This window comes from Acomys russatus, chromosome 11, assembly GCF_903995435.1.
Source record: "Acomys russatus chromosome 11, mAcoRus1.1, whole genome shotgun sequence".
Taxonomy (NCBI): Eukaryota; Metazoa; Chordata; class Mammalia; order Rodentia; family Muridae; genus Acomys; species Acomys russatus.
In genome coordinates, this window is record NC_067147.1 from 4,902,544 (window position 1) to 4,919,304 (window position 16,761).

The 16,761-nt window shown below is 48.0% G+C and overlaps 1 protein-coding gene across 1 annotated transcript in view; it reads right to left on the reverse strand.

Moving 5' to 3' along the window:
* Npas2 (neuronal PAS domain protein 2) overlaps window positions 1-16,761 on the reverse strand; it is a 176,601-nt gene that overhangs the window by 1,146 nt on the left and 158,694 nt on the right. Inside the window, exons 17-20 of the mRNA XM_051152748.1 lie at window positions 8,603-8,800; window positions 6,336-6,526; window positions 5,580-5,672; window positions 728-908 (exon numbers count right to left, since the gene is read on the reverse strand). Of these exons, the coding sequence (XP_051008705.1) occupies window positions 728-908; window positions 5,580-5,672; window positions 6,336-6,526; window positions 8,603-8,800 (663 nt within the window). The remainder of the gene's footprint in view (window positions 1-727; window positions 909-5,579; window positions 5,673-6,335; window positions 6,527-8,602; window positions 8,801-16,761) is intronic.

Below are 16,761 nucleotides of genomic sequence, written 5' to 3' on the forward strand. Positions count from 1 at the left end.
AAGATTCTACCACAGATGGTTTAACAGCTTTGGAGTCAAATGGCATCGCAGATCTTTAAGGATGCCGACTCGCTCCATCTCTATCCCACTGTTCTCAAGATGTCTCAGGCACTGCGTGCTGCTTTTTGGCTTCAAAGGTGTCCTTACTAGAAGAAGTCCCACAAGGCAGGGTAAAAGATGAGTTAAGAGTGTGCCCTGGATGTGTGTGAGGAAAAGATGGAGCCCTTTGAGAGTTGCTGAAGGGACAGTGCCCATGTCTGAATTCCCCAGCCAGTGGTACCCACTCTTCTTCCTTCTGGTGTGCTTGATATTTGCGTGAAGTGATTTCTGCTTTCTGAATAGCATCTATGTGAAATGTGCCTCCAGTTTTCATGTCAAATCTTTATTTCACACATTAACATATTTACTAAAGCAGATTGATGGATCTTTAACTAAATGCGTTTTAATTTTATACTTCTATGCACTAAAAAGTTTGACAAAAACAGTCACTAACTTTTGACTTTTTTTTAATCAAGATGCAAAACTGATAAAAATTATTTTTAAATAGGTATTTTCGGCATACCACCATATGAAGCATACCCTATCTTTAATGAAGCATTAAAATTAACCAATATGAGCTTTTCAGAGCTTTTTCTCTCTACTAGAGTAGACAACGCCTATAAAAGTCAAATCAGAACTTAACCTGTGCTCAGTGATCCTGGGTCTCCCAGGCCTGGTGCTCACCTACCTGCAGGTAGGGTGGTGGCTGCTGCTGCTGCTGCGCCTGCGCTGGCTGCAGTGGCGATGGCTGGGATGTGGGGAAGCTGGGATGGAGCACTGTCTGCCCCATCAGCAGGACAGGGGTGGAGGCAGTGCTACTGGCCGGGTGTGAGTCTGGTGTCGGAAACATCACCTGGCTCTGGGCATACCTGTTTAGTTTCACACAGAATAAACAAAACAGATCCTCTGAGAAAGAGATACTTGACATGGTACTGTAAACACCAACTCTAGGGTCTGGAGAGATGGCTCAGTGCTTAAGAGCACTGGGTTTGGTTCCCAGCCTCCACATGGAGGTTAAAAACCCCTGCAACTCCAATTCTAGGGGGCTCTGACACCCTCTTTTGGCTTCTATAGGTACTACATGCATGTGGAACACAGACAAGCAAGCAGGCGAAACACCCATATATATCAAATCAATCAATCAATCAATCAATCTTATAGTAGAAAAATGAGTGAGGTAGGCTTCATCAAAAACTGTGTACATTAAAGGACACTATCCACTGACAGAAAAGTAATTTGGGGTATGGGAGAAAAATCTCTGCCCATCATATATCTGACACGGGATTGACATTCAGCATATTTATTAAAAAAGTACCTACAGCTCAGTCACCAATATCCCATTAATACCCAAAGAACCCAAACAAAGAAATGGGCAAATGGCTTGAGCGGTTCTTTCCATCCGATGAAAAGATACGAAGGCCAGTATGCACATGGATTTGTAACTAGCCTATAGGAGGATGCTGGTCAACACTGAAATGAGCTGTCATGTCACATCATTACTATAAAAATAATACACAATATACTGTATACATTTGACACATACTATTAAATGAGTCAACCTTTAAGATAGTCTGTGTGTATATACGTGTACCAGAAGGGGGGAAACCCTTATTACTAAGGATGTGGAAAAGTGAAAGTTTCTGTGCACTGTTGGAGCACATGTAAAACGGTACAGCCATTCTGGAAGTTGTTATGAAGGTCCCTCAACAAATGAAATGGGATTTCTGGGGAAGACGGCAAACTAAACACTGCCTCCATGTGACTTAGTGAGGGAGAAGAGACAGAACAAGATCCTCTAACCTATTCCAAAGACAGAAAGCACTTTAGAGATTCACAGGCAGTGGGGGCATAGATGGAAAATGTGAAGAAAGAGATAGGTGATGCTCCGAGAATTAAGCCATGTTGAAACAGCTCTAGCTGGGTGGCTCTGTGGTGGACCATGGGGGAGCAGAAGCCTCACCCAAAAGCATATAACATAAGCTGCCCTGGGAAAAGACAAGCCCACTACTCTCCAAGCCCCTGGTCCAGTTACAGGTGATGGTGAGACTGGTCCCTCCAGCGGACAACTCAGCTGTCGCCCACCAGAGAGGTGCAATCTGGAAAATCTCGGGAGGGTGCAAAGCTAAGTGTGGATGGCAGAGGCCCCCAGTCCATAGCTGTAGAGGAGTCTTGTTTTGTTTTGTTTTGTTTTTTTGAGACAGGGTTTCTCTGTGTAGCTTTGGCTGCCCTGGACTTACTGTGTAGACCAGGCTGGCCTCGAACTCACAGAGATCCGCCTGCCTCTGCCTCCGGAGCGCTGGGATTAAAGGCGTGCACCACCACGCCTGGCTACTGTAGAGGAGTCTTAATGCAGCAACTTGGCTCCTCTGGCTGGAATGCAGACATGCCTCCAATCTCAGGAGACAGAGGCAAGCAGAGCACTGAGTTCAAGGCCAGCCAGGTATAGAGAAGTTTCAGGTAAATAAAGAAAAGCTTGGGTCCAGGCGTGGTGGTACATGCCTTTAGCCCTAGCATTCAGGAGATGGAGGCAAGCAGAGCTCTGAGTTCTAGTCAGTGCTGTTCAAGCAGTTTGGCTGGGTCAGGGAGTTGAGAAGCAAGCGCAGTGGAGTTCTTGGCAGTTCAGTTCATGGAATTCAGAGGCAGTGTTTACTGGGAAAGTTTCCCAGAGAGAGGTACAGAGAATAAGCTAGCCACAGGTGAGGACAGAGTGAGACAGAGAGTGAGAAGGAGCCAGAAGATTAGAACAGGCTGCTAGAGACAAGCAGAGCAATTCAGTCAGAAGCTGAGAGAAGCCAGATAGAATCAGCCAGCTTGGAGAGGAGTTTGAGCCAGAAGAGCTGAGTTGAAGCTGCCAGCCAGAGTTCAGAAAGAGCTAGAAAGGATGAGCTTATTCATCAGTAAGACTCAGAGGCTGAAAATATTCTAGGCTTCCAGGACTAGGCCTAGGTTAGCAGAAGAGGCAGTTAACGGCTGAGATGACAGCTACATTGGGTAAATAAATGTTCCTTTTAGAGAGCCAGCAGGTGGCGCACACCTTTAATCCCAGCACTTTGGAGGCAGAGACAGGTGGATTGCTGTGAGCTCGAGGCCAGCCTGGTCTACAAAGTGAGTGCAGGACAGCCAAGGCTACACAGAGAGACCCTGTCTCAGTTCCTCTTAGAGGTGAGGATGGCTGCACAACAGTGCAGAAGCACTTGATGTCACTGAACTATATACCTAAATGGTTATTATGGCAAATGTTATGTGTATTTTATTACAACAGCAATAATAACACAAAAAGATATTGGTGATAATGCTCTATCATCAAGAAACCACGAATGGCCTCATGGGAAAGTCTGGATGCCAGGATGATGCTTGGAGACCATGCAGGGAATTCCCTTCTGTGTTGGGCTTTTAAAGATGTCATTTCCTTGTATGAGGTCATCTGTGACAGGCTCTGAGCCTTCCAGACTTTCCCTGAAGACTTCTGTGTGTATTTGGGAGGCAGATCTTGACACCCCCTGGAGAACAGGCTCTTAGGTCATGTCTGGGAGAGACAGTGGGGTAGAAATGACTGGTTTGACCAAAAATGGCAGTTACAACTGCTGGACAAGGAAAACATTCCGGGTTTGCCTCACTCACAGCAGGGCTAAGCGTCTCCAGAAAGTGAGGTTTCGAGCGTCTTACTTTCCACTTACTTGGAACATTTAGGAGGAACAAGCAAAACCCCAAACCCAAACCCAGAGCTGCCTGCCTAATTGAGAACAGGAGCAAGGAGCTTTAAAGATGGCTTCCCACAGGATGCTGTCAGTGCCTGTTCCTAGCCACGGGCAGAAGGAGGGAGAGAGGCTGAGTCTTAAGAGGGCAGAGCCTACAGAGGAGGTTATCAATAGGCTGAAGGGGACCCCAGACAGGGCTGATGAGGTCGTCCTGAAGACTCAAAGCCAAGGGAGTTTGTGCTCTGAAGCCACCGGGCCCCGGGTTCTGCCATAGGGAACCTGTAGCCTTGCAGACCTTATCCTTTAAAAGCTCAGCTTCTTCGATGATGGAAAAAAGAGAGGGAGGGAGGGAGGGAGGGAGGCAGGGAGGGAGGGAGGGAGGCAGAGAGGGAGGGAAGGAAGAAGGGAGGGAGGGAGGGAGAGAGGGAGGAAGGAAGGATGGGAGGAAGGCAGAAAGGAAGGAAGCAGGCAGGCAAGCATCCCCAGGCCATAGAACTTTGGCTGGGAGGAAAGGAAACAATCATAAACATGCCCTGAGCTTCAGAACTGCTCAGCTATGTCATTATGGGCTGCAGAAAGTGAGAGGGAATTTTCAGGAACAGTTGTCCTGGGGCAACATGAGAGGGTCTGCACACCATACCTCACTAGCTAGCACTGTCCTGACAAACCCTGGACTCAGATTCAAACAATGTTTACCCAAGCAAGGGCCATGGGATAGTCTCCCTTCGAAGGGCTAGGTGTGGTAGAACACACCTCTGATGCCTGTACTTTATGGCCAAGGGAAAAGAATCCCGTCTTGAAAGAGGAAGGAAATAAAAATCTTGAGGGCGTTTGTTAAGCCTACTTTCTGGCAGCATTTAGATGATTTATCCTGTGTCTCCAGTAACCCTGGTGGCTACTAATTAAACAGCTGAGCAAATCAGCCCCTCAGCATCAGTAAGTGGAAAAGAGACTGAGGGAACACTCTGGCTTGAGTGTGGTCCCCAAAGCCCATGTACTGGATGCTAACCTAGCTCCCAAGCCCCGCGGAAGTCATCAGGACTGGACGAGGTCACTAGGGCGTTTGTTAAGCCCCCGTAATGACATTAATGGCTTTCTAAGAAGAACAAGAGAGCTCAGCTGGCACACTGCCATTCTCTCTGGAACGCTCTCTCTCCATGCTATTGTGCAGCAGGAAGGACCTCACCTGCTGCCGAACAGATGCCAGCACCACAGGCCCAGCCTTCCTATTATCTCGAACCAGGAGGCATAGAGACCCTCATAGATGCCCCTGCCCGCGATGTTCAGTTACAACAACAGAAAATGCCCTGAGCAGGGAAGTGCGGGAGGAGACTGTATCTCTGGGATGGTAAGGGTGCTCATATTTGCTGTTTATCCTGGTCCTGAAGTACAGCGCTAGAAGCAAGAGGCAGAGAAACTCAGTGCCCTCATAAAGCACCGGACGAAGCTGCAGAGAGCTCTCAGGAAGGCAGGAGGGCTGTTGTGGACTCAGGATGTCAGCTCGGAGGAAGGAAGGCTTTCAGATCTATATATATATTTTTAAAAAGCCTAAAGATGACCTCATCCTGTGAGATGTCACTGTTTCCTTCAGTTCCTGTGTGGAGCACAGAGACTGGATACCATGAGAACCGGGGAAAGGAAAGCTAGGGGAGAGCCGTGAAGGCCGTGAGCTCACGCTGACCCTGCTTTTTTTGTAGAGCATCCACAGTGAATCTAACCAGGTCTGTGTGAAAGCCTGGAGTACCACTGCCGGGAACATCAGGTCCTGGAGCATCATTTTAGGAAAAAGAAAAGGCCCGGCTTGGACCACTCCGTACAGGCGTCTGTCCCACTCCCACTTACTTGACTTGCCGTCCGGTCCTGCTGACTTCTGAGGGCTGTCTGGCATCACAGGACTCAGGCATCATGGGCTGGATGGGCTGGCTCAGCAGCAGCCTTTGAGCAGAGAAAGAGAAAAGGGACATGATGACAGTTAGTGTTTGTGGTGGTCAGCTTTCTTTGTCACATTGATACAATCTAGGATCACCTGGGAAGACAGTCTCAACGAGGGACTGTGTTGGTCTATGGGCAAGTCTTGGGGGAGACTGTCTTAGTCATTGTGGAGCGGGCCAGCCCAGCCCGCTGTGGGCAACACCATGCTCTAGGCTCCCGAAATGTGTAGGAGTGGAGTCATCAAGTTGAGCGCAAACAAGTAAGTGAACTTGTATGCATTCGTTTCTCTCTGCGCTTGACAGTGGACGCGATGTCACTCCATGTTTGACGTTCCTGCCTTGACTTCCCAACAATAATGAGATTATTAATTACTAATTAATATGGACCTGTAAGCTGAGTGAAACTCCTTCCTCACCCAAGTTCCTGTTGTTAGTGTTTTTTTTTTTTTCCAGAAACAAAAATGAAACTAGAACAGTACTCAAACGGTGGCCCCGGATGGCAGTACTATGCGCCCCACAGTGGGTCATGTACCTGACCTTCAGGGGCCCCAGGCCTTCCCTGCTGCCTCTTTGGGAAACCTTAGAAGTTTGCTGTGCAGAAGGGAGAGATGAAGGGAAAAAAACGCAAACAATCCCTTCCTATCCCTTCAACAGCATGGCTTCATACCTGAGCTGCCGATCGTGACCAAAGTCAGGGCTGGGCTGGCACTGGCTGCCATCCTGAGAGGTGGGAGCGAGCGTGGTGAGGCTCAGGCCTGGTGGGAGCATGGCTGCTGCACTGCTGAACTGGGACGGCAGGCTGCTCACCGACCGGCTGCTGGTGGGCAGCAGCTGGGAGCTTCTCATTGGCTTTGGGCCCTGGAGCATCATTTAAGAAGAGAGAGGAAGATGATCACCTCACACCATCTCTCTAGGAAACCTCATGGAATGCCCATCTGCTGACTCCCGTCTCCCTTCTAAGTTAGGACCTACCAATTCTGCAGTCAACTGCCTTTATTTTGAATATCTTCCCCATTGGATTGAAGATTCTTAAATTATCATGGGCAGTGCCAAGCCCTAGCAGAATGGAACCATTGAACTGAGTTGGTTGTTTTTTCCTTCAGAAACTTCACTTCAGAAATAAAGAGCCTTTGCTGTTGCTCTCCCTCACTGGGCTTGTGTTGGCCCCAGGGCCTTTGCACATGCTGACCCATCGCTGCGATGTGTTCTACTTGATGCGGATACCATTGACCTTGGGCTTTGCTGAGATACTGTCCTCTCATGGAGGCCTCTTCTGATCATCTGTTTAAATCTTCAGCTCCTCTCCTGCACGCCTTTCCCTGCTACCCTCTGACACACTCTGATCTGCACTCATTTCTTCTCAGAGCTGAGGACTGTCCTCCTCACTCATGGCTCTTAGTGCTGGCCACGCAGTGAGCCTTTAGTGACTGGTGACTCCGAACAATGAGTGAATGAGGCAGGGTGAGCTGACCCTGATTTTCATTTTCTGTCTGTGACACTGACTGGCCATTCCTATGGTGACACTTCAAGGCTTTAGATTTTATTTATTTATTTATTTATTTATTTCACTACATTTTCTAGTAACTGTATAAACTCTTCCTCTGTGCTTGCTTTTCCAGCATCTCCTTGGCTGTTCTCAGCCATTGGTTGTTTGTTTTGTTTTGTTGACCCTGTCAAACTAACAGGTTGTGTTTTGAGGCAAAACACTTAATTTGTATAAGGACAGTCTAAGCTCCCTTCTATGTGGATTTGTCATTTTATTCCCTGATAAAAGTATCTGTAAAACATCACATCGGTACTTATCATGCACAGCTGTTCTCGTCGTCCCCAGGTAACAACTATTTCCATAGCACTGGAGTTTTATTGGGCATTATAAATCATCTAGGGGGCCAGAGAAATGGCTCAGCAGTTAAGAGGCCTGGCTGCTCTTCCAGAGGACCCAAGTTCAATTCCCAGGGGGATTCAATAGCCTCTTGTGGCTTCTGTGGGTTGCAAGCATGCAGTACATAGACATACATGCAGTTGAGACACCCACACACATGAAATTAACCCAAGCCGACATCTAAAATGAGCTAAAATACGAAGAGGTTTGGAATGCAGCACAGTGGTTCAGTGCTCCCATGGCACAAGAGAAGTCCCGACTCTGATCCCCAGAATCAATAAATGAATTTATCAGTCAACGAGTTATATAGGCGGATGCATGTACAGCTTGGGCAAATGCTGTACCATTTTATATAAGGGACTTGAGTCTCTTCAAGTTTTGGCATCCACAAGAGGTTTCACACATTATCCCTGTGGATCCAGAGGGATGATCCATCCTGCACCATCCACTGCCTGGCCCAGTGCCCAGATTCTCTGCTGGCTGAGGAGCCCCTTGGGGTCTATAACACCCTTTCTTTCATTGTTGCCTACTAGGGGACAGATACTCCCTGGAATCCTAGGAGTCGTGTGGAGGTGAAGGCTGCAGGGGATACAGTGACCTGCCGCCTCTGCTGTGATGTCCCAGAAGTAGGGGCTCAGAATTCTATTCAAGTGTCATTTACCACCAGTGACCTGGTCAAATTGCCCTTGGCGGTTTGTACTGAGTGGCAATGGCTGCAAGAGAAGGTGTTTGCTTTGGTCCTGGGGGGTAAGGGACAATGAACAGGTTCATTCATGTGGCAAGAGTGAAAGACAACAGGTGTCCTGGGCCATAACCATCAGAGATGCTTCTCCCCAGTACAAACACGGGAAAAAATACAACTCAAGCCTTCAAAATGGCTTTATGATAAAACAACAGCAACAACAACCTACCCACCACTGAATTCCTTCCCTAATCTGGACAAGGGTTTATAGGTTTCCAGAACCTGCCAGCTGACAAAGTCAAGTGCATCTCGGCTGTAAGAGTGTGTCCACCCTAGTGGTAAGGACAGGAAGTGGAAAAGGGTACAGTACCGGGGCGGATATCACATTGGATTCTCTGAGCAGGTGCTGGTTTGTGGCTTGGGTAGCTGTGATCTGGCCCGGCAGTGGAGTGTCAGCCACAAGCTGGGGCTGAGACGCTGCAGGAAGCCTTTGCTGCAGCTGCTGCTGAGCTGGTGGTCGCTGGGCACTGCTGAAGCTGAGGGACACAGCTGGCTGCTGCAGAAACATCTGGGAACAGAAGAGAGATGCCTGTGGAATAAGGGCCATGTGTGGGCTCTACACAGGTCCACCTTTGTTGTCCTCTTTGCCCCAGGGAGGAGGGGAAATGACACACACACACACACACACACACACACACACACACACACACACAGGATTCCCTAGCTCAGGAGCAGACAGTGTGTGTCTTTGCTGCCGTCAGCATTGGCCAACACACTAGATATAATGGCTGGGTCTCTGCCTTCCTGGCGGTCACAGTTAAGTGACGTCAATCTAACAGAGCCGAAGAGTCCTGCATCTAGGCTTCCTTTTCACAAACTAATACACTTATCAGTGTCGTATGAAAAGGGAAAGTCATCCTAATAATGGAATGATTTATATACCGACGGGAGGAGAGGGCATGGTGTGCCTCCTGCTTTCCTGGATCTTAGGCCTAACCTTAAATCTCTGCCCAGCGACCAGGGTCTGCACCTGCAGTGCTCTTAGGAGCGTTCAACACAGGGCTGAAAGGAGCCGGGGCAACCCTGCCTCCAGTGAGGACGTGACTCTAGGTAGAGAAGTGACAGCAGAGGATAGTGTGTCATCAGGTCCACATGCTTTAAAGTCACACTTGTTTTATAATCATGCTTTGTTACATAAGCTGCCTTAGACATTTAAGGCCGCGAGACATTATTAGTTTAAGAAAATGCTTAAGTATTCATGAGGATTCTGATTTAGTTCAAACAGTTTGTACCATATAAAGCTGATCCTCATCTCTGTGAGTTTTCTTGCCATCTCTAGACTCATCCAACCTCAGATCAAAACTGCCTGGGAAATAACTGGTCTGCACTGGACCAGCTGTAGGGTTTTTTGGTTTCTTTTGTTTTGGTTTGGTTTTTGGTTTTTACTTTTTATTTTTGGTCATTATTTCCTGAACAATGTATTATAATAAGCACTTACATCGCTAGAGGTACAAACAATCTAGAGATGACTCAAAGCAGGGCTGTCCAACCTTTTAGCTTATCTGGGTCATACTTGACAAAAATGAATTGTCTTGGGCCACATAAAGGTGTCTAGTGAGTGGCCTGTTATTTTGTGTGGCAGGGACCCAGGATGCTGTCATTTACAATGTTTTAAATAAGCTTATGACATTGTGTTGATGTTTAGGGTTCACGGTGTGGGCTGTGGGTTGGACAGGCTTTATTTAAGGAACACAGGGGGGTGTGAGCCTGTTTTGTGCAGTGCCATGTTCTGTCAGAAAAGGGTCTTGAGTTCCATAGACTTTAGTATCTCTGGGAGTACCAGAGCAGCCTCCTCAGATGCGAGGGGCAACTAGATCTCATTTTGAGTAGTTGTTGAAGTGGTTAAACAGGTCTTTTCCCCCTTAAGCTTTTTTTTTTTAAAAGATTTATTTATTTATTATGTGTACAGATTTCATTATAGATGGTTGTGAGCCAACATGTGGTTGCTGGGAATTGAACTCATGACCTTTGGAAGAACAGTCAGTGCTCTTAACTTCTGAGCCATCTCTCCAGCACCCCCGCCCCCTTAAGCTTTTAAGTAATCTGTAATGAGTACATAGGATATCTGAAAGCTTTGGATATCTGAAATATTACATTGGTGTTGACTTTAGTAGTTAAGACAGATTACTCACAGTTTGCTCAACATATACACTAATTGGACATATATTAAAAAGAAAACAAGTGAAAGCAGTGATGTTTTAAGACCCAACTAGAGTTGCAAGAAAAAAATATGATATATAAACTGAGTCTTAATGTTGAAGGAACAACTTTAACAATCTTAATGGTAATTTAACCAAAAGTATGTAAGTACTACTTTTAGCCAAAACTCTTGGGCATTGGAAATATGCCCTGATAATCTCTGTTGTGACTCCTGCCATATATGTGCCATTACAAGCTCCCAGCTTTGCAGTCTTTAGGGAGGGATGTTCTGCCTTTGAAGTAGATCCAGTTACAATTTCTCAACCAGGACAGCACAACCATATACCCATCCGAGAGCAGCAGGCTTTCATTCAGCGAGGCCGAAGGAGATCAGGAGAGGCAGGGGCAAACCCGCACCCTGCAGGCAAAGGCCAGCCACTCCGTGGTGCATTCGTAGAGGAAGCCAAGGCACCAGCCAGTGACACTAATGTCAGCAGGGTGGAGCTGTGCTGCGAGATTCGGATCACATATCCTTTACCTCACCAATAAACTTTCATACCTCACCTGACCCAGAAACCTGCAGGTGGGAAGCAAAGACTCTTGGTTACTTTAGAGCAGACTTTCTCAACCTGTGGGTCATGACCCCTTTGGGGGCCAAATCACTCTTTCACAGGGGTCACCTAAGACAATTGGAAAACACAAATATTTACATTAAACAGAAAAATTACAGTTATGAAGTAGCAATGACATAATTTTATGGTTTGCTGGTCACTATAACACGAGGAAATATATTTAAGGGTCATAGGATTAGGAAGGCTGAGAACCACTGCTCTAGAGGCTCCGATAAATTTCTTTTGGTCTTACAACTATTTTATTATTTTAATTATGCATATGTGTCTCTGTGTGGATATTTGCACGTGCAATGCAGGTGCCATGGAGGGTGGGGGTCGTCAGATCTCCTGAAATTGGTGTTATAGGTGGTTGTGAGTGGCCATACAGGTGCTGGGACTTGAACTTGGGTCCTTTGGAAGAGCAGCCAGTGATCTTAACTGCTGAGCCATCTCTCCTGTCCTCCACTCCTTTTATTTGAGACAGGGTCTTACTACATAGCCCTACCTAAGCTAAAAATGGTTATATCGACCAGGCTGACCTTGAACTCACAGAGATCTGCTTGCTTCTGCCTCCTAAACTCTGGGATTACAGATGTGTGGCTTTAAGCCTAGCAAGAATTATTCCTGAATACCCATCACCTCAGATTCAGTCTCCACACATTCGAGGATTAGTGTTCTCTGCAATCCCAGCTGTCTCTTAGGGTACACTTTGTGAGTAGCAGGTGGGCTTTTTGGCAGGGTGTGGTCTGCTTGATTACCAAGGGTCTAATCAATGCAAGATTCATTGTAGCAGGCATTATAGTTTATCTCAAAGAAGACAAACTTGAATTCCAAACGCAGGCCCTCCACTGAGGATGCTCTTGGGTAATTATTTGTAACTTTTTTGAAGATTTGGTTTCCCCATTCATATAACATTGCCTCTACTATTAGGGTTAGTGTTGCTGTGATAAAAAACCACGAGCAAAAGCAAGCCTTAATCCCTCTGTACGCCCTCTTTAATCCTAAACCTTACGCTGCTACTGAGGCTGCACTTTCATCCATGGCCTCTCATAGGCCCTCTTCATGGTGCCAAACCTCAATTTCAGGACTGACAGGGTCAGGCAACTGCTACAGAGGCTGGACCTTCACCAATGGCCTCTCTTGGCCTCTCACGGTGCCAAGCATCAGCTGCTCTCCATGACCCCTTCATGTCTTCACCAGTACCCTGGGGGCGGTGTGACTCAAACTACCAAGTTGGTCTACAAGCACCAGGTGCAACCTTGACTGCCTTGGGGACCACAGCTTCTGTGTGTGTGAGATACTGCCCAGAAGATTTTGCCTCAATGACGCTGGTCTCTTCTTAATCACCGCTAATTTCTCAGTCCCAGCTGACGAGCAGCCACTGTCCCAGCAAGGCAAAGGTTTTACTTTAGTGGTTCTCTTCAGCTCCGGCTGGCCAGACACCACAGAATCTCCACGCAAATGGCCCGGTAGAGTCTTTGCTTCCTTCTGAAGCGGCACAAGCCAGGCCCCAACCCTCTGTATGCCGCTCAATATTATTATTTCAAAGCTTGCACAGAACAGTTTACCAAGTTTTGAATACTCAATGACTTTTCTAATCGAAAGTTCCAAAGTCCTTCCATAATCCTTCCAAAAACGCATGGCCAGGTCTGTCACAGCAACATCCCACTCTCCTGGTACCAATTTCTGTCTTAGTTAGGGGTTAATGTTGTAGTGATGAAACGCTGTGACCAAAAGCAAATTGGAGGAAAGGGTTTATCTGGCTCACACGTCCACATCACTGTATGTCATTGAAGGAGGCCAGGGCAGGAACTCAAACAGGGCAGGAACCTGGAGGCAGGAGCTGGTGCAGAGGCCATGGAGGGGTGCTGCTTACTGGTTGGTTATCATGGCTTGCTCAGCCTGCTTCCTTGTAGAACCCAGGACCGCCGGCCCACAGCTATAGTGTGGGCCCAACTACAATTGGCTGAGTCCTCCTCCATCAAATCACTAATTAAGAAAGGCTTGCCTACAGCCTGATCTTATGGAGGCATTTTCTCAACAGAGGTTCCCTCCTTTCGGATGACTTTAGCTTGTGTCAAGTTGATGTAAAACTATCCAGGACAGTGACATTGGCAGCACAAGCCTCATGAAGTCAGTGCATATTAAGTTCGTAGCATGCAGTGAATGTTGCATGAATGCTAGATGGTAACACTGTTCTTAAACCGAGAGAAAGAGCTTGGACTGGGTATGCAGAGATCTGACAAAGGAGTGAATGAAAAACACAGAGACCAACACATGCGGGGATGAAACTGTTTGCTCAAAAGGCGTCTGCTTGTGTTACGGAGCTAATGGCTTGGCATTTTAGGCTGTCTCGTCTGTGTATGTTCTCCAAGGATTACAAGCCTTGTTCTCTTTATCTTCCGCCCTCCCACAGTTGAATCAGTTTTGGTAGGACTTTTAGGATGTATTTCTATTTGGGCAGCTGCCTGGCTGGCTGTTTGGCCAGAGTGATGGATGTCTCAAAGACCCCACAAGGAACATGTTTGCCATGGTTGCAGGTGCCTTTTTAGGCATTCATTCAAATAACCGGCAGAGGGCGCACGTGCTCCTAAAAATCCTGTATCCCCTTTCTCATGAGTGTCAAGCCTCTCAGCACAGCTTGGCACCTGGGAGCAAAGGCCTAACACCTCAGGACTTCCTCATAACCTAATCAGAAAAGACTGCATGAGCACACACTGAAGTCCTGAACCAGTGACATCCACTGAACACAGTAAACAACCCTGGCTGGGTGGGGCCCTGGTTTGGATCTGGGCACACAAGTCCACACCTCTGTTTGTACCAACAACAGAGAAGAATTTCAGAGACTTCTCAAAAGCTGACTTCAAAAGGGCTCTGGGGTCAGTTTTATAGAAGACATGCAAAACAACCAAAACAAAATGAAACAAACAAACAAACAACCCCCCCCAAAAAAACCCCAAACCAAAAAAGGTCCTCAAACCATGTAAGGAAAGTATGTTAGAACAAATAGAGCCCACACTTACATGTAATTTTTCACTATTCCTATCACCTACTTTTACAAATTATTGTTATTATTATAGGACACTCAGAAGTAACGGATATAAAAGCAGTGCACAGAAGTCCTGTAAAATATGGCACCATCACCAGGCTTTAGCGGCCACCAATGTGTCATTCTTATTTCTTCTGTCTTCCCTCTCAGGTGGTGTGTGGGGTAGAGGTGGGGAGGCTAAAGTCATTTTCACTTACTTATTTTTACAGTTGAATTAGTTTAGTTTTTTTTTTTTTTTTAAACAAGGATCACATTTTGGTAGGAGTTTTAGGATGTAGTTAAGTCTTGGGAAAGCCAGCAGCCAGGTGGCTGGAGGAGATGCTCTCTGGTTTGGTTATCTGTGGATCTCCATGTTCTTATGGAAAATTCCACTGTGCAGGTAAGTGCGGAGGGAAGAACACGGAGAAGGCTTGCCTCAGAGAGCTCAGCTTCCAGTGGGAGGTGTGCACTCAAAGGCTCGGCATCCACAGGAGAGGTGTGTACACCGGGGGCTTGGCGCCCACAGGAGAGGTGTGTACACCAGGGGGCTTGGCGCCCACAGGAGAGGTGTGCACACCGGGGGCTTGGTGCCCACAGGAGAGGTGTGTACACTGGGGGTTTGGTGCCCACAGGAGAGGTGTGTACACCGGGGGCTTGGTGCCCACAGGAGAGGTGTGTACACTGGGGGCTTGGCGCCCACAGGAGAGGTGTGTACACCGGGGGGCTTGGCGCCCACAGGAGAGGTGTGTGCACCAGGGGCTTGGCTTCCACAAGGTGGGGGCGGGCGTGGACTTGAGATCTTACATTGCACAGGGAGGTGAGCACTGAAGAGCTTGGCTTTCATCGGGAGGTGTGCACACTGAAGGGCGTAGGCACGGAGAGGCACCGACTGCAGGGCCTGGTATCTACAAGGCTGGTGTGCATTAGAATGCTTGACTTCCACAGGGAATGCATACACTGGAGGGCTTGGTTTCCATGGCCCTTTGTAGAACTCAGATGCACGTGCACTTCAGCATATATATGTTTTGGGGGCTCACAAAATGTACCCCTAATGGGGAAATATCATATTCTTTACACCTGGGAACAAAAGTGATAGTTTTGTTGCCTGTCTTTTAAAGTCTTGCTCTAATGTGGCACAGGCAGGAAACAGAAAGCTCCAGGCTCTCTGGAGGATGTTCATACGCCTACCTTGCTTTTTAGCACTTTCTGCTTCAATTTCCTACCCCCCCTTCCTGCTAGTATAAAAATTCCATTAAATTAATTGAAGTGAGACAAGTCCAAGGCTACCAACTAGGCTATAGATCTGCAAGAACAACCATTGCGCTTTGGGAAGGAATGAGGACCACGTGGGTCGCGTCTTACTAGTTTGACAGTTCCAGGGCCCTGCTTTTAATTCCGTGTGACTGCGACAGTGTCTACCCATGTCCACGCAGGGGAGTCACTGCAGCAGGGTAAGGGGTCAACGGACTTTAGTATAGCTTGCTGAGCAATGCTTACAGGATCCACGAGGGATGCCTGGGCTCCAGCAGGGCTATGTCTTAGCTTGTCACGTTAGTAAGAGTGCTACTCAGGGGCAGGCAGGACAGGACCAGCAGGTGTCACCAAGGTCCCCTGCACCTCCCTGTCATATGTAAGTCCTGTCATGCAATGGCTTCTTATTGTCCAGTGTGGTGCATCTGTCCCAGGGGTGCTCAGGGAAGCCAGTGTGGGAGGGACAGGGGAATGGTGGGGACAGCCCTAAGGCTATTTTCTTGAGGTGTCTTTTCTGCCCCTCTGTCTTGCCTAAGGTGGCATCTCAAGACAGTCTCCTGCTTAGCTGCCATGACACCTGCAGTTAAAGGCTGGGTCCAAACGATACATGCGTGAAGTTAAACAGTCCTGAACGAAAATAGGCGACACGCCAGGGTGGGGGGAACCCATGTCACTTATCCTTGATATAGGTCAAATATATATGACCCTAGCAAAAATCCCAAACCCCAGACACACAAATGACTCTTAAAAGGATTCCAAGAAATGCATCTGGGTTCGTGGCATATACAACTGTTTTCAGACTACGTGGGGTGGCAGGGAGGTGACAGCCCAGCTTTCCCTGTTGCTTCCTTGGGCTGCAGAACAGAGAGCGTAACTCCCCCTCTGCTCCCCCTCTGTCAGAGACAACTGAGCAGGTCCTTCAGCCTCTCCCTCTGCCAGTGCCCTGGCCTGGTGCTACGGAACCTAACTACTGAGGTACTGGGAGCTGGAATCCAGGTCTGAGGGGACATCTAGGCAGGGCAGGCAGAAGACAGTTTTATGAGAGGACGTTGGGCAGGGACAGTACACAGAAATGTCTGTCCTCACAGAGGTGAAAGGTGAGGAGGAAGAGGACGCTGTGGGAATTTCAAGGCTGGCATGGGGTGAACTGTTTCATGTGATCTGTCTGTAGGAGTTTCCGCATACCTTCTAAGCACGGTGGGGTCTGTGGGGCACCACACAGGGACTCGGACAGGTGGGGGGGGGGTCAGTGGAGCACTACACAGGGACTTGGGAAGGTAGGGGGGTCTGTGGAGCACTACACGGGGACCCAGGAGGGTAGGGGGGTCTGTAGGGCACTACACAGGGACCCGGGAGGGTAGGGGGGTCTGTGGGGCACCACACAGGGACCCGGGAGGGTAGGGGGGTCTGTGGGGCACCACACAGGGACTCGGACAGGTG